Source organism: Chlorocebus sabaeus, chromosome 7 (genome assembly GCF_047675955.1).
Source record: "Chlorocebus sabaeus isolate Y175 chromosome 7, mChlSab1.0.hap1, whole genome shotgun sequence".
In the NCBI taxonomy this organism is placed as follows: domain Eukaryota; kingdom Metazoa; phylum Chordata; class Mammalia; order Primates; family Cercopithecidae; genus Chlorocebus; species Chlorocebus sabaeus.
In genome coordinates, this window is record NC_132910.1 from 36,121,596 (window position 1) to 36,146,005 (window position 24,410).

The following is a 24,410-nucleotide window of genomic DNA, read 5'->3' on the forward strand; positions in this document are numbered from 1 at the left end:
CACCATGCCTGGCTACTTTTTTGTATTTTTTTGTAGAGATGGGGTTTTCCGTGTTGCCCAGGCTGGTCTTGAACTCCTGGACTCAAGCAATCTGCCCTCCCTGGCCTCCCAAAGTTCTGGGGTTACAGGTGTAAGTCACAGCACCTGGTCACTAAATGATTTTAAACAGGGGGATGACTCAATTAGTGTTCCTGAAACTGGCTGCAGTGTAGAAGGCATAGTGAAGGAAGGAGAGACTAGAGCATTAAGCCCAGTTAGGAGGCTGCTGCAACAGTCCAATAGAAGATGCAGAGGGCCTGAAATGAGACACTAGGTACACTAATGGAGACAAAGGTAGAAATGCCTTGGTCACTGAGCAGACATGGACAGTAGGAAAATAATTTCCAGCCTATAAGACAGCATGGATGATGGTGCCACTTCCTAAGATGGGGAATACACAGTGAGGGTCAGAATTGCAACGGGAGAACGAGGTAGAGAATTGAAGGTTCAGTAATGGGACCTGTCATGTTCATGTGAGATACATATTCAAATATGGGTTGACAAAGTACTCCACTCCCTTCTCAGAAAACCACATTTCTTTTGGACTTCCTGTCTCTTTAAAAATCTACATTTTCTTTCTAACTTTCCTTGATGGACTTAAAGAAAAAATATTTTCACTTATCAATCTTTACTCCTGATCTCTTCTTTTCTTTTTATTATTTATTTATTATGCATTAGGTATGCAAATTAACTATACAAGCAAATATATAGATTCAAACATCAAATACACTAACGTACGTCCATGCATAAAGGGTGGATTTCCTTTCATTCTTTCATTAGACCAAAATTTTCTGAGGATAGAAGCTTTATCCTTTTTAATATATTGATGTATAAAATTTCTGAAAGGATAAGCAGCCATGATTCTAGTGAATAAGAAGGTCTAACGAATTTCTGAATTTTAAAAACAATCTTTTTGGTTGTTTACCTAGGGCTAAGTGTCTTTTGTTTTGCCTGCTACGGTTCATTTCCGAAATAATCAGATGTCTATCGGACAGGAGATAAAGGAAGAGAGGAATCAAAACATTCATATGCTTCTATCTGCTCTTGATTTTGAGACTTAAATCAGGTACATGTTGAATTGTTGGAAATCTTCTCCCAAGGCTTTCTGGAATAGTATAAAAAATTTCTTTTATGTGGCAGTAATGTTTTGTAGAAGGGTTACTTTGTGTTTTCTTAACAAACACTTCAAACTACACAGATGGATTCTGACATCCACCAATAGATGCAAATTAATCAGCACTTAAAAAAACTGAATAGATATTATGAATGGCCAGTACTCAATAAGTTGGTCAATTATCCAAACTTTTTATATGTCTGTGCTAAATGCTTCTCATCTATTTGAATTAAGTGCCTGTGCCTATTGAGAACATTAAACTACAAACCAAATAAAACATTTAGGCAACTGCAGTTTTTTTTTTTTTTCTTGTCAGAGACACAGTCTTCCTTGGTAGGTCACCAAGTCTGGAGTGCAGTGGCGCAATCTTGGCTCACTGGAGCCTCCACCTCCTGGGCTAAAGCAATCCTCCCACCTCAGCCTCCCGAGTAGCTGGGACAACTGGGGTTTGGCACCACACCTGGCTAATTTCTGCAGTTTTAGTGGAGATAGGGTTTTGCCATGTTGCTCTGGCTGGTCTTGAAATCCTGGGCTCAAGTGATTTGCCTGCCTCGGCTTCCCGAAGTACTGGGATTTTAGGGATGAGCCACTGTACCCTGCTTCAATTGTAGCATTTTAAAATTATTTTTGAAAATGTGTTCTACTAAGATTTACCTCTGAGTCGTAATCTGCAAGGATCCAGGGGAAGACAGGATACTGCATGAGATCATTATATGATCTGCCAGCCAGAGTGTTCAAATGCATCAAATATTGGAAGTTGCTGATTTCACCTCTCTGGAAAAAGATGAATATTCATTTTTGAGCAATCAATGATTTCCACTATGTTCAGCTTTTAAAACTTTATATGCAAAATGATGTAAAGGACAAATTCTTTTTAACAGATTTCAGAACAATGAAATACTTTTTTTTCTAAAAAGAATGAAAATAAAACATTTTCTCTATGGTATATATTTTATGGATAATTAAGGTGCTTTTAACTGTATGGCTACTACTCTAACTACAAACTTCTAAGGAAGCTCATATATTCATTAAACTTACCTCCCATCTCTGAGTCACAGACTTCTCTCCAACCAAAGTGCTAAGCAACCCAGACCTAAAAACAATACATAATACAATAAATTAGAAGGAATAAAATTTTAAATCTGAAAAATTATAAAGTTGAAAAATTTAAGTCGTCTGGTCCAGGAATTTTTCAAACTGTGGAGGATCTATTAGTGGGTCATAAAATCAGTTTAGTGGGCTGTGATCAGCATTTTGAAATATGAAGTAACACAGAACTGAATTGAAGAAAACAGAGGACATCAGAAGGCATCACATACCTTAAGGGAAAGTATTTTTTTGTGAATTTTGTTTGAGTATTTATAACTCCATTTATGTGTCTTGGGATGAATGTAATATATATTTTTTACTCTAGGTCATATTCAAAAGAGTTGGAAGAACACTGATCTAGTTCAACTTTTTTTTTTTTTGAGATGGAGTCTTGCTCTGTCACCCAGGCTGGATTTGCAGTGGCATGGTCCTGGCTCACTGCAGCCTCTGCCTCCTGGGTTCTAGTGATTCTCCTGCCTCAGCCTCCTGGGTAGCTGTGATTACATGCACTCACCACCACGCCCAGCTAATTTTTATATTTTTAGTAGAGGTATGGTTTCACCATGTTGCCCAGGCTGGTCTCGAACTCCTGACCTCAGGTGATCCTCTCACCTCGGCCTCCCAAAGTGCTAGGATTACAGGCGTGAGCCACAGTGCCTGGCCTTCTTTTTCTTTTTAAAACTATTTTATAATTTATTTTTTGTAGAGATGGGGTCTTGGTATGTTGCCCAGGTCGGTCTCAAGATCCTGGCCTCAAATGATCCTCCTAACTCGGTCTCCCAAATTACTGGGACTAGAGGCATAAGCCATACTCTAACCATAGTCTTTCTTATTTTTACTATAATCACTAAGTAAACAGATCCAAGGATACTTAATTAGAATAACTGAAATATTATATAATACTCTGTACACAGTATGTACATAATGCATTAAATAAGTGAATGAAAATATGAATATTGTATAACAGGAAAGTCACTGGTGTCCAGGCCATTTGAAATTTAAGCATTACTTTTTTGGGGACAGCAGACTTCCTTAAAATGTTATAAAATCCTATTTAAGGTTTATCAGTTTTATAATATTGATAATTAATAATTGGTCATGGAACTAGGAGAAAGTATTTATATGTTTTCTTTTCTGAAAGGAAATTAATACATTTGTAAACCTTAGGTTCTAAACACATCCAGCTCGATGGTACTATTTTCCACTTTGAGATAGTCTTTCCATCAGGCAAACTGAATGCACAAGATACTCTCTTTGGAAAAATAGCCATGATCACTCTTCAACATCGTAAGAAAGGGAACAACTGAAATGGAAGACTAAAGTTGGAAAAGAATTTCTGTTTCTTGCCTCTGAGCTCTTAAAAGTTCTTTAACAACTGCCAACTCAGCACAGGAAGTAGCAAGAACAAAGAAATAGCAAGTTTAAGATTATCTAGGAAGCAGTAACAATTTGCTTACAAGTAGAAAAAAGGCTCATTATGTTTTTAAGGAAATCTTTCACTTCCTATATTTATGTTAACAACAACACAAATGATTAGGAGCAGAACATGTTTCTGGGGTTAACAAAAGCATGTATTTAGCATTGTATTTGCTAAGGCTTGGCTATAAAAAAATAAAAACAAAACTTAAAGAGAAATACACAACATATATAGATGCACACAGATTGGAATCAAATTTTATTTACAAATTACATAATCTCTAGAACTTTCAAAAGTCATTTTCTTGCATGCTCTAATAATTAATTTACAGCCCCAAAGCACTGCTTCTTTCCAGGGGATTATAAAAGGCTACCACTTATTGAGTGATGTAAATGGAGCTGGGTCTATGGATTCTTGAAATGGCTATGTCATCTAGAAGGCATCGCTAAGATGAAATGCGGCTATAAAGAGCATAAAGGAATCACTGACAGTTCAGAATACAAAAAAACAGAGGTTTAAATGTAAATGTCAAAAAGTAAAATTTAGAGGAAAACTGGGAAATCTGCAACAAATACGACAAGCAAAGGAGTAATACCTTATGGTAGAAAAATCCTACACAAATTGATAAGATCTCAAAGGAAAAATAGGCAAAAGATAAGGACAATTTACAAATAATGATTCTAAATGGCTAATAGATATATACAGAGCTCATGATTACTAATAATGAAAGAAATATACATTTAAAAAATGAGAAAACATTTTATAAAATCAATAGAATAAAAAAATTAATATACAGGCCAGGTGCGGTGGCTCACACCTGTAATCCCAGCACTTCGGGAGGCCGAGGTGGGTGGATCACAAGGCAGGGAGTTCGAGAGCAGCCTGGCCAATATGGCAAAACCCCATCACTACTAAAAATACAAAAATTAGCCGGGCATGGTGGCGTGCACCTGTAGTCCCAGCTACTTGGGAGACTGAGGCAGAAGAATTGCTTGAACCTGGGAGGCGGAGGCTGCAGTGAACTGAGATCATGCCACTACACTTCAGCCTGGGCAACAGAGCAAAATTCTGTCCCAGTAATAATAATAATAATAATAATAATAATAATTATACACAAAGTTAGCAAGTATCTATTGAGACAAACTTATCCACTAATAGTACAATATAAACTTGTATAGTTTTTATGAATATCAAGTTGGTTTTGTGTATCAAGAGCCTTAAAATTCCTACTCTTTGTTTTATTAAGGGGACTCTACCACAATAAAATAATGAAGAATCATAGCCGGGCGTGGTGGCTCATGCCTGTAATCCCAGAACTTTGGTGGGCCAAGATGGGCGGATCCCTTAAGGCCAGGAGTTTGAGACCACCCTGGCCAACATGGCAAAACCCCTTCTCTACTAAAAATACAAAAATTAGCCAGGCATGGTAGCACATACTTGTAATCCCAGCTACTCGGGAGGCTGAGAACTGCTCAGCCTGATGCTGAGAATCGCTTGAGCCCAGGAGGCAGAGGTTGCAGTGAGCCAAGATCACCCCATTGCACGCCAGCCTGGGTAACAGAGGGAAACTCTGTCTCAAAAGAAAAAAATTAAAACAAAATAATAATAACAAAGAATCACATTTCCAGTCTTATGATAAGAAAACCTGATAAACACCAGGCGCGGTGGCTCACATCTGTAATCCCAGCACTTTGGGAGGCCGAGGCGGGCAGATCACCTGAGGTCAGGAGTTTGAGACCAGCCTGACCAACGTGGCAAAACCCTGTCTCTACTAAAAATACAAAAATTAGCCAGGTGTGGTGGCAGGCACCTGTAATCCCAGCTACTTGGGAGGCTGAGGCACGAGAATCTCATGGACACAGGAGGCGGAGGTTGCAGTGAGCCAAGACGTGCCATTGCACTCCAGCCTGGGTGACAGAGTAAGACTTCATCTCAAAATAATAATAATAACAATAATTTAAAAAAAGCAAAAACTTAGCAAAGATGAAATATCCAAAAATTACATGATGTTTTATATATGTGATGAATAGGTAGCAAATGATATTTCTGTTTCTGAATAGTTTTTTAAAGACAAGAGGTAATATTTAAATATAACACTGAATAGAAGAAGCAGGATAAAAACTTGTATTTAGAGTATAAACTCAGTTATGTACACAACAATGTATTCATGCTTTAAAGAACAGAAGGTAATTGATCAAAATGTGAGCAGTGATTTGACATAGTGATTATGCATACCTTTTTCTTTTCTTCCTTTAGTTTTCAGTACTTAAAAAAAAGTTTGCAACCACCAGGGGAAAAACACTCATTTAAAATGTTAAATAATACTGTCCAGATATGAATCATCCCAACTTCACTACTAAACTGTAATATTCAAGGAACAAACCACCTACCCCTGCTCCACACTCGTGTTTGGTCGTTGCCCAGATACAGATTCTGAACTGTCCGTTAGAGACGGCACTACAGCCAAAAACCTGAAAAATTTAAAACAGCATAAAATTGAAAATGAAGTCTCAGTCAGGATCTAATGGGAAGCTTTAGAAAGGATGATTCGTTTAGATGTTCATAGTTGCATCTACCCTCCCATAACCCACTAAATGGCAGGCAAAAGGAATATATAATTAGAATACTCTTTGGGTTATAAAAAAAATATGATGACATCCAGAGCCAAATATAAATGCCCATAACAAAATCTATTATTTTGGACTTCTCTGAATAGGAAATAATTTCTTAGCACTAAAAACAATAACACCTTTAGAAATTAAAAAATCAGATAAGTAAAAGTGAATCTCAATCACTTTACTTAGCTCTTCCCATATGTGAAAGGAGTTTTGGGTTACCAATCAACATCCACATGTGCTTTATTTGAACCACCCTCATTTCCCAGCTGCTCACAGGTAATATTACTGTACTGCAATGAGAAGCAATGTTGGATGGTTTAGTTATTCCTCATGGAAATAATTTGAAATATAAAATTTTCTATAATAGAGGGATTGCCAGGATCTACATCACCCTTCAAAGAACAAGAGAATGCCTCTCATCTACATGGTTAGTTCAGAATAGCCTTATTATTCACACATTCAAGAGAATGATCTTTAAATACCAGAGATATGTGTTGCTTTTCCTTTTTAAAAAAATTTATAGGCTGAGTGCAGTGGCTCATGCCTGTAATCTCAGCACTTTGGGAGGCCAAGGTGGGCAGATCATGAGGTCAGGAGATTGAGACCATCCTGGCCAACATGGTGAATGAAACTCCATCTCTACTAAAAACACAAAAATTAGCTGGGTGTGGTGGCACATGCTTGAAATCCCAGCTACTTGGGAGGATGAGGCAGGAAAACTGCTTAAACCTGGCAGGCGGAGGCTGCAGTGAGGCAAGATCATGCCACCGCACTCCAGCCTGGTGACAGAGCAAGACTCTGTCTAAAAAAAATTATTATTTTTTGAAACAGTGCCTTGCTCACTCAGGCTAGAGTGCAGTGGTGTGATCATGGCTTACTGCAACCTTGACCTCCTGGGCTTAAGCAATCCTCCCACCTCAACCTCCCATTACAGGCATGCGCCACAATGTCCGGCTAATTATTTTATTTTTTTATAGAGACAGGGTCTCACTATGTTGCCCAGGTTGGTCTTGAAGTCTAGACCCAAGTGGTCCTCCATCGTTGGCCTCCCAAAGTGCTGAGGATATGAATGTGAGCCATTGCATAGCTTGGCCTGTTTTTCGCTTAAAAGGAAATTTTAAATATAGTTTATTAAAGATAAAAATATGCTTAAATTAGACTATCTGCCTTATTTAGCTATACTACTTTTTCAAGGATGAAGGTATCCAACATCCCTTCCACGGCCAGAGAAAAGTCCCACGTAAATTAAATTTCTAAGGGAACTCAGTCCTTGCATTCAATAGCAAGAAACTGCATTGGCTTCATTTTGGTAAATACAAAGAAACTTTATTTTGAAAGTAAAGGTTTATTTTTGGCCAGGCACGGTGGCTCATGCCTGTAATCTCAGCACTTTGGGAGGCCGAGGCGGGCGGATCACGAGGTCAGGAGATTGAGACCATTCTGGCTAACACGGTGAAACCCCGTCTCTACTAAAAATACAAAAAATAAGCTGGGCATGGTAGCGGGAGCCTGTAGTCCCAGCTACTCGGGAGGCTGATGCAGGAGAATGGCGTAAACCTGGGAGGCGGAGTTTTAAGTGAGCCGAGATCAGGCCACTGCACTCTAGCCTGGGTGCCAGAATGAGACTCTGTCTCAAGAAAAAAAAAAAGAAACTAAAGTTTTATTTTTAAAGCTACAGTTTCATCATCCTTTGTATGTAGAGACACAGGACTTAGTGATAAAAGTAGTTTTTGATGATTTCTACTATAAGTTAGCAGGAGGAAAATGGTATGTCACAATAGAACTGCATTATTTTAAAAGTTAGAAGAACAATTGTTTCAAGAGGCTGGCAAAAATAATACAAATTATTTTCTTCAAAGATGTTGGCTCAATGATCTAAATTCTAGATTTTTAAAAACTAGCAAAACTGAGAAAAGATTCCCCTCCCATCTCTTCCCACAGTAGTATACAAAGTGTTCCTAACAAACAAGACCTTTGATAGACTTTGTTTCTAATTCCTTTCTGAAAAGCAAGGAGGTAATTCCGTCCATCTCCAGAGAAAACTTCCACAGCAATAGGCTGAAATGATCAGAGAGAAAAACATTAAGAAAAAACAGAAGTTCACAAATAAGATTATATATTAACTTTTCCACTATGAATTTCTACAATGTTCAAGAAGTTAATTTGCTAACACTTTTAAAGTCATGAATTCCCTGAAGATTAAGCTACAAAATAAACAGATATTTCTTATTCTGCTCAATTTGTTTCTAAAGTCTTTAATAACAGAATAAAAATAATTATTATAAAATTATAATTTTATAAAATTATAGTAATGATGTAATTTTTATATTAGAAGAAAACTAAAATGTTAATTTGGATAGCTACAGGGAAAGATGGATAACAAAGATAATCACTCAAATTTTAGGCTGTGTTTAAACAAGAGAAATGCATTGTACAAAATTATGCATCCACGTGACCTGAGGTGACCTGAGTCTGTCTATAACCAAATCTAAGGATTATTCTAAATGCAGATCCTGGCCAGACACGGTGGCTCATGCCTGTAATCCCAGTACTTTGGGAGGCTGAGGTGGGTGGATCACGATGTCAGGAGATCAAGACCAACCTGGCTACTACCATGGTGAAACCCCGTCTCTACTAAAAAATACAAAACAATTAGCCGGGCGAGGTGGCGGGCGCCTGTAGTCCCAGCTACTCAGGAGGCTGAGACAGGAGAATGACGTAAACCCGGGAGGTGGAGCTTGCAGTGAGCCTAGATCACGCCACTGCACTCCAGCCTGGGAGATAGAGCAAGACTCCGTCTCAATAAATAAATAAATAAATAAATAAATAAATAAATAAATGCAGATCCTATTGAGGGTTTCCATGACATATACCAATTTTTAAATAATACATTTTCAGAACAAAGAAACAGGACAAAACAGTACTACTAAATTGACTCACCTGCAGGAGATATCTCCTTTTATGAACTTCCTTGATATCTTCATATGCAAAAATGCTGCATGTTCTCTTGAGTTGACTAGGACCTTGCCTGGCTCCTCTAGGGATAATTGGCTCATGCATACTACAGGCAGTCAAGAGAAAAAGCAAATAAACAAAAACACAGCAAGAGATAAATTTACTGTTCCACAAAGGGTGACCTAATTTTAAACACATGAACAGGATGGAGGAATAATATATATCAGAATTTTCAGTTAAAAAATACATTTAAAAGAAAAATTTGTTAGCTACCTGAGATACAAGGAACCTCCTTTGATGAATGCAATTTAAAAAATTCCCCTATTACTGTAAGGACCAAGTTAGTCACCAGACATGGTTAGCACAGTGCTTCAGCTCACATACTTCTGGGGCCCAAGAAAATGTCTTAATTTATTTTAAAAATCAGAAAAAAAAATCAACTTTTAGGTAGAAAAAGGTAGAAAAAAATGTTTTAATATGTGATTATATTTATACCATTAGTCACAACATGTAAGTTTAAATATTTTTGTATGGAAAAAGGACCCATAAAAGTCTTCATGTGACCCTGACTGTTGCTGAAAGTAATTATTTGAAATATCTCCTAAGAATGAACTACAGAAACAATGTCTGTACTCAAGGGTGCTAGGAAAATGTTAAAGAAGAGAAGCAGCCAGCCTGTTGATCTTCTAAGCCCTAAGCTTCTTATCCTTTTTCTAGCTTGGTCTCTCTCCTGAGTTTTCCACTACTCACTATTAGTTTCATCACAGGACGGCAGAAGAAAAGGAAGATGCCTACAACTCAGTCAGTAAATCTCTGCTAATGCTTTAGTCATGCTCTTTCTAGGGTACTCAGTACCTGATGATGCTCTTTCATTTTTAGGAGTATTGTGCAGTTACCTGCATTTTCTCTACAATTGTATATCTGCTGTATTTTTTAAACGGACAATTTATAAATTCAGAATAAATTTATAAATATATAGATTATAATATAAATAACTCGGAATGCACAGAAATAAATGTTATTTAGCTTTCATCTTGATAAAGAAGCCAAACATTTTCATTATTACCTTAAAATAACTGAATATCATCTTTGTGAATACGTAATGATGAATACACACAAACTGAAAGAACATTACCTAGAACACAATTTTTTGATTAAAAAAGAAAACTATGCAAATATACTTTCTGTCTTCTAAAGACAGTCATACATTGTGTCTCTTCATTCATTTACTTACTTTGGAGGTAAGGTTTCAATATCTCTTATTTCCCTGGTTGCTGTCATGGTAAATCCATCAATCACATAAAAATGCTCTTTACCAAAAAGAAGGAGCCCCTCACTGGTATCTAGGCCCTGGACTCGAGCACAACGGTACATGTGTTGGATCTATAAAGAAGCCCATAAACATTAATTAATACAGGTATTTTGTAAAGATCAATTTTTGTTAGACTATTATGGCATCCCTAGAGCTAAGCATATTAAATCAGAGTTTAAGCACAGAGTTTAGATTACAGTCTGATTTGCACCTGACTGGAGTAAAACTAAACAATTCCTTCATACCCATCCACTCATCTGCCAATCTCATCTCTCTCAATATTCTGGGTGTACTTTCTGTATGCCAGGCACATATGCGCTAGCTTCTAAAAGTGAAGAACATTAGATAAGGCTCCTGCTCTCATGAAGGGAGACAGACACAGCAAGCTTGGCAGGAAAGGGAATTGAGGCATACATGTAAGGAGATTAGAATAGGATTGTGTTCTATGTGAGGCAAGATGACACAGAGTGAAAATTGCAGGGCCTGCTAACTCAGGGTAAATTTCCAGTTCTGCCACTTTGTAGACTGGGTCAAGTTTCTTAATTTCTCTGAGCCTCCATGTCTTCATTTGTAAATTTCTAATTGACTTGTGAGAATTAAGTGAGATAATGTACATAATCAGGTTAGGAATTACTGGTTGCTTTCTCTTCCACACAGTTTACCTTCTTTTTCCATCATATCCCCTGGAAATGGAACTGTAGAATTTGTTTCTATTCATTCCCCACCTGGATTCTGCTCCCTGGAGACTATTGTACTATTGCAAAAAGCCAAGCTTGGCCGAAGTTGTGTTTTCCTCACAGGAAGGAGCATTGCTAAATCTCTCAAAGTAAGTATTGTTTTCTCTCCAAAGGGCAGTATCTAATTCTTTGTAAAAACTCTTTCTTGCTTAAACTTAGTTCAACATGAGTCAAGACAAAAATCAGCAATTCAACCAGAGTTAAACAAATGTCAGTTTGAATACACTTCCCGCACTATTAAAACTTAAAGCAACTACAGCAAAAACTGTACTCATGAGATTAAAAGTTTTAAAAATGAAAGCATTGTAGTAAGCTTTCTAAAATATCTAAATATAAGTCAATTTTCATTGCTACATCTGATCAATCCTGATACACTTTAAAAGTTTCTCTATTGCAGTATATTTATGCATATATACACATACATACATACATTATATATACACACATACACACACACACACACACACACACATATAAAATGCTTATTTCCTAAGTGTATGGCTGGATTAATTTTCAAATGCTAAAAATTTGGTGTGACCAGCATCCAGACCAAGAAACAGAATGCTCCCCAGTCCGTAGAAGCCTCTCTTGTGCTTCCTTCATATCTGGGGTACTTTTATAGTTACATGATCTTTTCTTAATGTATTGTCATTCAGTATTAATTAGGGCACACATTTGAACAGAACTGTTTTGATTATACTCCAATTTCTAGTTGACTACTTAGAGCGTAAGACCTCAAAGGTTTTATACCAAGATCTAATATAACAGACAAAAGAACATCCTTTAAAAAGGTGATATTCACGACACATTCACGTCATTTATTCCCTTGTTTATTCAACCAATCATGCCTTCATTCAAAGGTTTATTGGTTATCTATTATGCAACTGGACCTGTATAAGGCAATGAGATAGGGGTAAGACACAGTTTGCCTATAAGGAGCTCAAAATCTATAACAAGAGAAAGATACTGGAACAAGTAATTATGACATAATACAGAGTGATATATATAAGGCATCATGAAAGTATAGAGGAAGGGTATCCAACCAAGCCTGAGCTAGCAAAAGAGTCAAAGAAAGCTTCCTATGTTTGACTATTACAAACATCCAGATAAATGGGATAACACAGAGGATTTATTAGGATAAAGGTTAAGCAAGTAAAAGGAAGAGGAGCATTTTGGCAGGAAAAAACAGTATGAGTGACATGGTTTGCATGTGTGTCCCCTACACAGCTCATGTTGCAATGTGATCCCCATTGTTGGAGGGGCGGCCTTATGGGAGGTGTTTGGGTCATGGAGGTGGGACCCTCACGAATGGCTTGGTGTCGTCCTGGCGGTAATGAGTCCTCACTCTATCAGTTCACACAAGAGCTCCTTTTCTTACCATGTGACAAGCCTGCACCCCTTCATCTTTTGCCACGAGTTAAAGCTTTCTAAGGCCTCATCAGAAGCCAAGCAGATGCTGGTGCCATGCTTGTACAGCTTGTAGAAGTGTTAAGCCAAATAAACATGTTTTCTTTATAAATTATCCAGCCTCAAGTATTCCTTTATAGCCATGCAACATGGACAACACAATGAGTAGTGCAGAGTGGAAAAAAAACACAACATGGTGGGTGTAATGAACTCCAAGGTGTACCAGGCTGCAGGTGATCAGGCTACAAGACAGAGTCAGTGGAATGAGACCAGAGAGGTCAGCAGAGTATTGGAGGTTGAGTGAGAAATAGGAAGGTGATATCTTCTGTGAGTGAAGGACAGTAGGGGCTAAATAATCCAAGGCTGGAGGTGACAGTCCAGATTGGCTGAAGCTGCTGGTAGGTTATTACTGGAATTATGGAGATGTAGAAAGAAATACAAGGCCAGATTGCTGAATAGGCTGTCTACATGGACTTGAAATAGAGAATTATGGCAAGATCTGTGGTACAGAGGAAGACAGAGAATTAGGTGCCAGTTGTTAATACTGTATCTGATGAAACCTTATGCTGTTTAATGTTTCAGGGGAGTGAGAAAACCCTTACAGAAGAGAGAAGTAGAGTACTGAACCCAAAAGGCTGCTTAAAGCTGTATTTTATTACAGAGGCTAAAGCATTTACTTTCCACAGCTACCCTATCAACTCATATAGTCTTAATAATATGTTACTGAAATATTTACAATCCTTACTTTTCAGAAGCACAATACCTTTTCTCCTTCCTCTAACAGACGCAGTAAGGTAGCATTATCTGTTTTCTCCTCCTCTTCTATGGAGCTGCCCTCGGCAATCTGGTCTTGTAGCTGCTCCTGGTTCTCCTCATCTCCTCCATCAGGTGCAGATCGGGAGCGTTTTAGTGGAGGCTTGACCAAACCTACAGTATAATAACCAAGAGGGCCATGTGGCATTGCAAGGACCTTGTGCGGAAGCAGTTTAGTCTCATGTAGTCCCTTCTACAGATATCCAATTTGAGACAATTCTGGAAGGTATAGGGAGGTAGCACATTCAGTGGTTAAGAACATAGTCCTCTGGAGTTAATGACCTTGGAAAATTATTCAACTTTCTGAACCTTAGTTTCTTATCTAAAAAACTGGGACAAGAGCCAGGTATGGGCAATATAGCAAGACTCTGTCTTAAAACAACAACAACAACAAAAAAACACCTGGTACAAGTACAGTATCTTCTTAGAGGACTGTTGGACTACATTAGGTAATTCATGTAAAGTGCTTAGCATTATGCTTAATACATAATAAATTCTCAGTAAGTGTCAGGTGATGATGATAACAGAACGCTATAATAGTAAGAATGGTGTAGCTTAGGTAGGTGTCATTAAGGGGACACCATGAATAAATAATCAAGTATTGTCACAAAAATAAAGATAGCAATCTATAAACATGATTATGACTGGGTGCAGTAGCTCATGCCTATAATCACAGCACTTTGGAAGGCCAAGGTGAGCCGATCACCTGAGGTCAGGAGTTTGAGACCAGCCTGGGCAACACTGCAAAACCCTGTCTCTACTAAAAATAAAAAAATTAGCCGGGTGTGGTGGTGCATGCCTGTAGTCCCAGCTACTCAGGAGGCTGAGGTAGGAGAATCGCTTGAACCTGGGAGGCAGAGGTTGCAGTGAGCTGAGATCATGCCACTGCACTCCAGCCTGGGTGACACACCAAGACTCTTGTCTCAAAAAAAGTAAAAAATAAACATGATTACAAGATATCCCACCTATTTGGAGGACTCTTGAAGACTATTTCATGCCTCATTTCACAAGTGGCAGTATACGGTTTTTCATATATGAATTAATTTGATCAAAATACCAGGTAAGAAAGAACAGAATTCTTTATAATACAGGGACATATAATTTAATCTGTAGATTAAGGAAGCATTTTACTACCTACATTTTCACAACTTTTTAATAATCAGAGTAGGATAAATTAAAATCAGTTGATAGTAACCAGTGAGGACCCAAAGTATGAGAAATCCTTAAAATACATGCTAAATCACATATTTTGATTAAATTAATACTCTTTGTGCCATTCAAAGTAACACTATACCTTCCTGTTACAGTTGCTCTAAGCACTTTGGAAAAGCACAAGTCAGCCTGAGTCTTACCCTTTGAATATTACTTATCAGAGGTTTTGCTTTGCCTTGAGAAGAGCCTTGTTTTCATATTCGAACAAGTGTAATAAGTAAGCAACAGAGATCAAATCCTCCAGAGAACATCCACAAGGGGAGAAAGCTTACAGCTGCATTATTTTTAGCTTAATGAATCAAAACCTCCATTTCTATGTCTAGCATAATACCCTGTATATTTATGCTTTTAGCTCAATTAGAGATTAGGAAAATCAGGCCAGAGAAGTTAAGAGCCAATGACCCAAACACAATCTAACTCTGTGGATTATACCTTGGCTTGTATCCAGCAATAGCTTTGAACCCAATTCAATAACTGTGCTGGTGCAATGTCAACAAAATTAGAAGGCTTTAATCTCTGTTCAACTACCAAAAGTTTCAGTGATTTTATGAAAATGTTGGAACAATTATAAAATGTTTAGTAAGTCATAGTCACCACATGAGATAACAGGTATAACAACAGGAGAAACTGATCACAATTTAAATAGTGTTTTTTGTTGACACAGTCCTACACAGATTGTTTTAAAACAATCTGAAACTAATTTTTAATTTATTAACTCATGAAAACTCATTTTTAATTTCTTAGTTTTTAATTCTAAAACTAACTTTTAATTAAAATCTTAATTTACACTTTAGGGATGTATAGAATATGCAAAGACTTTTGAATTTGTGTTGAATCAGAGGCTTAAGATTAAAACAACGAATTGATTTACTTACTCGAACTGAATCCTCATTCTGTGCTAGTCATGTGTCAAAATTTATAAAGTAAGAAAAAACAATCTGTCTTCGAGAAAAACTCATAAATTAGAAAATGGAAACATATAGCAGTGAAAAATCACTGAAACTGCTATAACAGACATGCGCAAAGTACTATCAGTGAACAAAGGAGTTGGAGAAGACTTTAGAGAAGGATGATTTTATACATGACCAGTGAGTTTAAGACTGAGTAGGATGTGTTAAGGTAAGGATAATGGAGAAGCTGTAGAAAAGAAGAAACCATTTCAGGCTGAGGGCACCAATGTAAAAGTACAGAATCCGAAAGTCTATGGACATTGTAGTCCAATTCATCATCTATTCAGCTCCTAAAGTTTAGATCTGGGATAATCTCTCTCAACTCATAGGAAGAAAAACCATTACTCCTTACTATTGGCTAATATGCACTAATTACAGGTTTAATAGTTATTTTAATTTTATAAATATTTAGTTATTAAGCCCTTAACTTAAAATATCAAGTGCTGAGGCACATGTTCTCAAGACCTTCTGAGGTTGTCATGAAAAAATGCATATGCATATTAAAAAAAACCTAAATATCAAGTGCCATTGAGGATTCTGAGAAATACAATTTAAAAACCATTAAGCCAATGGGCACGTGACATTCATTTGTAGGCAATAAACAAAAGCAAGTGTCTTTAGTTCTGACAAAGAAATCAATCGTTAAGAAGGGTGAGATGGTAAAATAGGTATAGATATTTTAAAAGTTGGGCCTACTATTTACAGTTGCTCAAATTTTTGTATGAATTCAAATACAAGAATGTTCCCAAATCACTTTTAATCAAAATCAAAAAGGCAGGCTGACCTCTGACTTTAGCAATAGTGTCTTCCCCATGCTCTGGTTCTTGCTGAGCAGCTTCGCCTTCTGAACTCTCCACAATGGTGTCTTGGACAATGGCGGGATTGCCAGAGGCCAGTCGCATGTAGTACTCTTTACTGTCATAACTTACGGCTCTTCTGTATCGAGCAGGTTTCTAAGAAATGACAAAAGAAAATGACTGAAGATAACTATCATCAAGAATTAAAACATAATATTCTTGAGGAAAGGTATGGTGTCAAGGTGTGTTACCTTTTTAAAGGGGCTTTTCATAGACTATATGTATATACAGTAAATCCACATTTTTGGGTTAGGTTTCTCTGTTTTAAAATTCCATTGAGTTTTTTAAAGACATACATAAAACAACAATATTAGCAGTTTTGTTCTTCCTGAAATAATCTCTAGCCAAAAAACATTTCTGTGTTAGTGCAGTGTGTCTTCTTTGGTATATGAGAAAACCTCCCCATCCAGTAAAGAGAATGCTCACTGTTGAAGAGCATCGAGCTGCAAAGAGCCTGTCTAGTCTGTGAGGAGCCTGGAACTTCGCTTCCACCCCAAGTGAAGTAATTAGGTCAGGCCTAAAGGTCCACACACTCAGAATAATCAGTGTGAGTGTGTAGTTCAAATACTTGGAGGTACAGACTCAATTGCCCTATTCTTTCCTATATTCCCAGGTTTCACTGAGAACGGCCAAAACCTTCTTCAGATCCTTCTGAGAGTCCTGACCCAAAAAGGAATCAAGAAATTTTATGCCAGTTGACACTCTGGTTAGCTTGCCACTGCAAGCTGCTCTCTCCAATTTGCTCATTCTCATTGTCTGTTGTGTAAAGTAATATGATCCATAACTAACTCAACTAAATGAGTATATTAAGAACATACAGCAGTCTATTTTGAAGAAGAAATTAATTACCTAGAAACATAAGGATTTGATGTCTTAGAACATGATACATGAACATTTCTTTTCCTGATTAGCCTTTATCCTCAAAACAGGTTCTTCAACTGACTTAAATTGTTTTCCCCTTAAAATCATAGAAGATGAGAAACTAAGATCTCAAATATCCTACGAAATATCAGACAGAGGGAAAAGTTGGCATGTATATAGGATCCTCGGATCGGAATTAGACCCAGACCATGGATTAATAATTTTAAAAATATGAAATCTGAAACATGCTTTAAAACCTTCGCCTTCTAAATATGACTTTACTTTCCTATAAACAAGAATATGTAATTTTAAAAATTCTACTATCGGTCTACTCTTCAAACTCAAATAGTCAATATGCATCATTTACAACAATGCCCTTTTCAAGCAACATTTTTTTTAAGTGATTTCCAACTAAAGTGGAAAACAAGTGTCCTTTGGGTGAGACATGTAGAATGAGATACTGAACCAAATTTTAGATTAAAAAATAACTAAGTGAAGCCACATTAACCTTTTTTAACTTCAGGCACAGAGCAAGGAAACAGAGTTGCCAGTGAACTGAGGAATGATATACAGCAAATGGAGACTGAAAATATTACTTGACACAGGAAAGTATTAAAATGATGTAAAATAATAGTACAATTTGGAGGATCTGATGGGTAAACAAACAAGAACACTGCACTATTTTTGAAAATGAAAGGAAGGTAGCAGATTTTGTACCATAAAAATTCTTTTGTATGAGGTATCTTCAACTCAAAATTGCTAATATTTAAAAAGATAAAAGCATTGTTAGTGATGGGCAAGACAATGAATTAATAGATGTGGGACAGCATCTACTTGATTACCGACTTCATGTACAGATTCAAAATTGACCTACAAGAATTTTTCTCTAAATATTTTGAGGTACACTTCTGTGTCCTAAAAAACTACATTTTTTATTGAATTATGTACTTTCATCTTTCTGGAATATAAAAATGATAATTAACTTTTCTACTAATTAAAATAAATTTGTATTTTAAAAAGTGATCACACACTCTTAGTTTCCATTCATTCTGACTGAAAAAAAAATTTTTAAAGAGGAGACATTGCTGCATTCTCAAAATACACACTTTAGTATTTAGAATTGAATGAGTAACTGGAAAGTTGAAGACGCCAGGCTGCCCATTACTAACATGCCTCATAATTTGTTAGTTTATGTGTGAAGCAATACATGTTTTTGTAGTGAGAGCAGTGAACACTCAGCCTGTTAGTGAGCAGCATATAAATCCTAAAAAGAGACAATTAGAAAAAGCTGAGAAACAGTAGAACAACGTCTCTCAGCCTGAATGAAATCAACTGTTCAACTCTAAGGAACTTATAGGAAGAACAAATTGAAAGCCAATCTTTTAAGTTAGTCTAATCTAGCATGCACTTAAAAAAAACCCAGAAAACAAAAAACAAAACTACAAGTAGTTTACATTCTTTTACTGTAATTTGTGTTTTACCTTTTGAGGAATATCATCGGGTGTCTCAGGCTGTTTACTTGGGATCTCAGACTGAAAACAGGGTATTAAGTATAGACATATCAGAAAAAAAACATAAAGAGGAACACAAAAATAAAATTTTTCTTGAGGACTGTATGAAATATGAAAGATGTAGTTACTCAAAGAAAATTAACATGATAGCCAAAACAGCTTAAATAATCACTTAGCATCTTGTGGTTACTTTCTCACAGATCAAAAGTAGTTTTCAGTAAACCTTAAATACGCCAGATGTCTCAGTGCTATTGAACAGGACGAACTCTTACAAATCACACAGGCAAAGCTTCAGCACAGGTTGCCATTGACTTGGATGATTTACAGGCAACTCTTTATACTGTTCCCCCAAAAAAGAAAAAAAACCAACAGAAAACAAACCTGAAATCAGGATAACAGAACCTAATGCTAGCTAATATCTTCCATCTTCTTTTCCCTGGGGTTATCCCTAAATCTGTGTTGTAACAGGGGCAAATGCTGATTTAAGCTATCATTTACAATACTCCATACCACAGACATCACTCTCTTTCTTTTAAGAATCCTCCCTTAAAAGCATAAGGACCTACCTACTTCCTTCACTACCTTCACCATCCCAGATACGCTGAAAGCAGAGGGTAGACTGGATCATCAGCTCCCAGATCAGAAGTTCTTCTAGAGTACTTTTAAAAGAATTAGGTAATGGCTTTATATTTTATTTTCAGAATAAAATCCTGGTTAATAAGGCGGCAATTCTGTTGAGCTGTAGCATGTGGCTTCATGTAAGCACACAGGTAGCTACAGACAATAATGCAACCAAAAACCACTTCCGAATTTCCTTCCTGTTCATGGTTTATATCTGGTGATGACTTCTGGTACCTTTCCCTATAGTAAACATGAGCAGGCAAAATGTTTTCACAAATGTTTGCTTCCCAAGGCAAAACCATGGCCCACTAGGCATACTTACAAATACTTCACATGGTTTTAGTGATTCTTTCTTTTTAAAAGCAAACTTGTAAAGGTATATCTTATATTGAAAAATAATCTTTAACGTCTAATCAACGTTCTTTATCTTGGTAGGGATTTAGCTGATAAAAGTGTAATGTATGTATTTGTTAAAATTCACTGACTAGACCATAATAAAATAAAAGCATTTTAATGGCAAAAACAGATCAGGAAATCCAACATTAAAAAAAGAAAGAAAAAAAATCACTGAATGGTACACTTAAGATTTGTATATTTCAAGGTATATAAAATTTCCTTCAGGAAAAAAAGAATTGTAAACAAATATTGAACTCATAATATGCACATGAAAGTGAAGAAAACTGATTCTTCAACTCGCTCTGAAATTCATAAAACAAAACAAACAAACGAACAAACAAAAACAAGATAGGACTAGGAGTGGTGGCTCACACCTGTAATCCTAGCACTTTGGGAGGCCGAGGTGGGTGGATTGCTGGAGCTCAGGAGTTCAAGATCAGCCTGGGCAACACGGCGAACCCGCATCTCTACCAAAAAATCCAAAAATAGCCTGGCGTAGTGGTACATGCCTGTAAACCCAGCTGCTTGGGAGACTGAGGCGAGAGGATTACTTGAGCCCAGGTGGTCGAGGCTACAGAGAGCCAAGATCGCAACTGCACTCCAGCCTGGGCAACAGAGCGATACCTTGTCTTAAAACAAATGAATAAAAAAATAAGATAGACTGTTGGATAGATATGCAACAAATAAATACAACAAAACAGACCAATTACCAATGTCACACCTGTGATATTCACTATATATACTCCCAGCCAGGATGTAGGCAGGGTCTACTAAGTATACTCTTATATTTTTCCTGGCACCATATGGTACATCGCCAATTAAATACATATTTGCTCACTGATTGATTAACCAGTTCTTATTTTACTAAAAGGCCCAGCACTCAATAGTAAATATGTTATCCAATAATTTTAGCATTATTTTGGTTTCCTTTTATTTAGAAAAGCATTAAATTATTAGTATAACTGTTTACATAGAAACTTATATTTTTCAAAGTCAGAATTTCTAGAAAATAATTTTATAGTCCTTTTACTTCAAATGTTTCTATAATGCTGGCAATGAAATTTTCTAAATGAGCTGCTTAGTTTCTGTAAGTCTTGTGACATTTACACATTATATAAAAATAAGTATTGAGGCAGCCACAAGAAACTCTCCTAGTTAGAAAAGGAACCTAAAAGTTGACTAGCTTCCTGCCCCTGAGTAACCCTAACTTAATAGGCAAAGTCTTCACCTTAATGAACTTTGCAAAGAATAGTAAATGTGTTTGAGATTATTATTCTTTAAAAATAAGGGAATTATATAATTAAAGCCTAGTTAATATTTAAATACAATTTTTAAAAAATAGCAAAATGTGCATTATTTTCCTGCCTTAGGATTCAGAGGAACAACCAGATTTTGAATTTTCAGCACATCCCAGGCTTACATCTGACACTATCTATAATATTTGTTTAAAATACAGAATTATAGTATAATTCAGCTCTTTTAATTATGAAAATTACTCCCCAAGGAAGTTTACTATGTGAAAAGTATAAATCATTTTTTATGTGAGAATACAGAATTTTCCACATGTACTTAATTTTTCTCAAGATATTAATAATTATTACAATTTCTATTACAATAATTTTAGTTGATAAACTTTCAATGCTGTAAAGTCTGAGTATGTTCCATATTCTATACACAAACATCCAATTTAAAATCAATAAATAAAATTCAAAACTTATACTAGGTAAGCTATTTTTTATACAGTATGTAACATTATCAAAGTTTAAGAAATGAAACTTTAATGAGTAAAAAAAAAAAAAAATCACCTGATTTATTTCTAACAAATCAAAGACCTTAAAACAGAAATTAATTTTTTAATCACCACTGTATTCTTCAGCGTAAGTGACAGGACAGAAAATGGAAATGTTACTGAGAAATAATAATTATTTTAATCAATAACGCAAAAGATCAAATCATTTGCCTTTGCACCAGGTGAGGCTTCAAAAGCAACTTTAGGTTGGCACAAACCTATTATATCACAAAAAGTACTGACTATATTAAACACGCATGCAAGGAGGGCAACAAATTCATGGAAGTTTAAAGGAAAGAACTAATTGATCTCTAACTCTGGGAGGTAATATTTTTAAATATAGATCAGGGTAGAGGTGGATTTACTATGAAGTTAAGGTAGTTTAAACTTTAGTGGCCTTCACTTGCATGAGTCCCTTTCAAAACTCTGGAAACAAAGCCCTACTAATTTTATATTCATAATTTTTACTCTTTTTCTTATAGAGCCCTCTCCTAAACTGTATAAACTACAGGGCCCATAAAATTGCATTCGAGGCCATTTTAGTGGAAAAGTTTTAGATTTAGGAAAATTCTATAGAATGCTAAAGGGAAAGCAAAGGAAAAATGTCTATAACTTAGGGAAGACAAGAGTGCTGGCAGTTCATTCACTCAATATTCATTAAGTATTAGGCACTTTGTTAGCACTAGAGAGATAAAACCTAATATGGAATACATTCACTATCAATGGATAATGTCATAAAATGGGCAAACATTAGAATCTTTTCTTTTTCAAAGTGATTCAACTACTAAGGGACTGTTGAACTATACTCCTACCTTACTACACTACTTCGCAGCTGCAGCCTAGAAGGGGTTCCTTAACTACTCTAGGTTTCATTTTCTCATCTGTAAAACTGGGATAACAGTATTAACTGTACTTCAGAGGGCTGTTATTAGACTGAAACAAAATGAATTCAAACTGCTCTGTAGAGCATCTAGCTCAGGAGTGTCCAATCTTTTCGCTTTCTAGGCCATATTGGAAGAAAACTTGTCTTGGGTCACAAATAAAATACACTAAGACTAACAATAGCTGATGACGTTAAAAAAAAATTCTCTCTCTCTCTTTTTTTTTAGATGGAGTTTTGCTCTTGTTGCCCAGGCTGGAGAGCAATGGTGCAATCTCAGCTCACCACAACCTCTGCCTCCTGGGTTCAAGCGATTCTGTCTCAGCCTCCTGAGCAGCTGGAATTACAGGCATGCGCAGCTCACCACAACCTCTGCCTCCTGGGTTCAAGCGATTCTGTCTCAGCCTCCTGAGTAGCTGGAATTACAGGCATGCGCCACCACACCTGGCTAATTTTCTATCTTTAGTAAAGATGGGGTGTCTCCATGTTGGTCAGCATGGTCTTGAACTCCTGACCTCAGGTGATCTGCCTGCCTTGGCTTCCCGAAGTGCTGGGATTACAGGTGTGGGCCACCGTGCCTGGCAAAAGTCTCATTATGTTTTAAGAAAGTGTATGAATTTATGTTGGGTCGCATTCAAAGCCATCCTGGGCTATATGTGACCCTTGGGCCTCGGAGTGGAGAAGCTTGATCTAGCTCATTGTGCTCTGTAAATATTAGCTCTTCTTTTTTGATTTGATGGTAGAATTCAGTGGGATAATAGATATTACAACTTTTTGAAAATTTGTTTTTAACACTGCCAGATGCATATTCCAAAAGATACAAGTGAACGTTTAATGGCATTTCAAATTTACAAAATATGTGAACTACTAAAACTAAAATAAAAATTATTTCAGAAAATTACACCATAGCAGATTAATCTTGACCTTGATTTGTGCATGAACTATGCAGCATGAATTCTATATTCTGTAACTGTCTCTCCTTCCTGAGTGCATTTTCCTTTTAGGTGAAAGTATCTCCAACATTTCTCAACTGTCTTGTATTTTCCAATATGTAACCCACTTGTTAAATAAATAAGTTCCATCTGGTGCATACTTATTTATGACAGTGTCTGTTTCGATTTCACAGGCTGGTGAATTCCTTTGCCTAGGTAAAATACTGATGATACTACGGTTGTAGGTGTGAACTCTTAATAGGGTACTTTGTTTTTATCTGATATCGAAGTTAAAATACACTTTTGTAAACAAATGACATTATTACAGGGAAGGAAAGGAGTACAGATAAAAATATTATGGTTATTGTAAAAATAATTCCAAAGTATATGCCTCAGTTAAATCTAAACAGTGAGTTGGTCATATATTTGGGAAAGCATATTTATATTTTAGTATTCTTGAATGGATTCAATTTAAGCATTGACTCAATAAGAAATACTTTATCAAACTGCTAATGCCTTAAATTCTTAATAGATTGTTAAGGAAAAAAGATTAACAATTAAAAGATCATATTGTTGCTTTGCTCTTATAAAAGTAAGTGCTAGTAACAGGCTGCAAAAATATGGGTGGATTACCTTTTTTACAGTGCTCCAGAATTAGAAATTATAGTGCTTTAAGGCACAGCTGCATCAAGTATGGCATTCTTGACAGAATTGAATAGCTTTGAGAAAAGCAGACTTTAGGGAGCTATCTTCTAAAATTTTAAGAACTATCAGCAGGAGCTAAGACCTACATATATTACTATTTTAGAAATTTTACTGTTAATTGACAAATTATAATTGTTTATGGTATACAAAGTGATGTTATATGTATATGGTTGGAAAGATTAAATCAAGCTAATT

General features: G+C 36.3%; 1 protein-coding gene across 11 annotated transcripts in view; it reads right to left on the reverse strand.

Moving 5' to 3' along the window:
- The window catches only part of WDFY3 (WD repeat and FYVE domain containing 3), a 308,566-nt gene that overhangs the window by 41,953 nt on the left and 242,203 nt on the right, over positions 1-24,410 (reverse strand). For 9 of the 11 annotated variants that reach the window (XM_073017468.1, XM_007999124.3, XM_007999126.3 and 6 more), the window contains 9 exons: positions 18,863-18,913; positions 16,448-16,616; positions 13,452-13,615; positions 10,467-10,615; positions 9,218-9,338; positions 8,250-8,335; positions 6,050-6,130; positions 2,192-2,246; positions 1,808-1,927 (listed from right to left, as the gene is read on the reverse strand). In XM_073017468.1, coding sequence (XP_072873569.1) covers positions 1,808-1,927; positions 2,192-2,246; positions 6,050-6,130; positions 8,250-8,335; positions 9,218-9,338; positions 10,467-10,615; positions 13,452-13,615; positions 16,448-16,616; positions 18,863-18,913 — 996 coding nt within the window. The remainder of the gene's footprint in view (positions 1-1,807; positions 1,928-2,191; positions 2,247-6,049; positions 6,131-8,249; positions 8,336-9,217; positions 9,339-10,466; positions 10,616-13,451; positions 13,616-16,447; positions 16,617-18,862; positions 18,914-24,410) is intronic. The other 2 variants (XM_073017470.1, XM_073017466.1) reach the window with 1 other exon arrangement.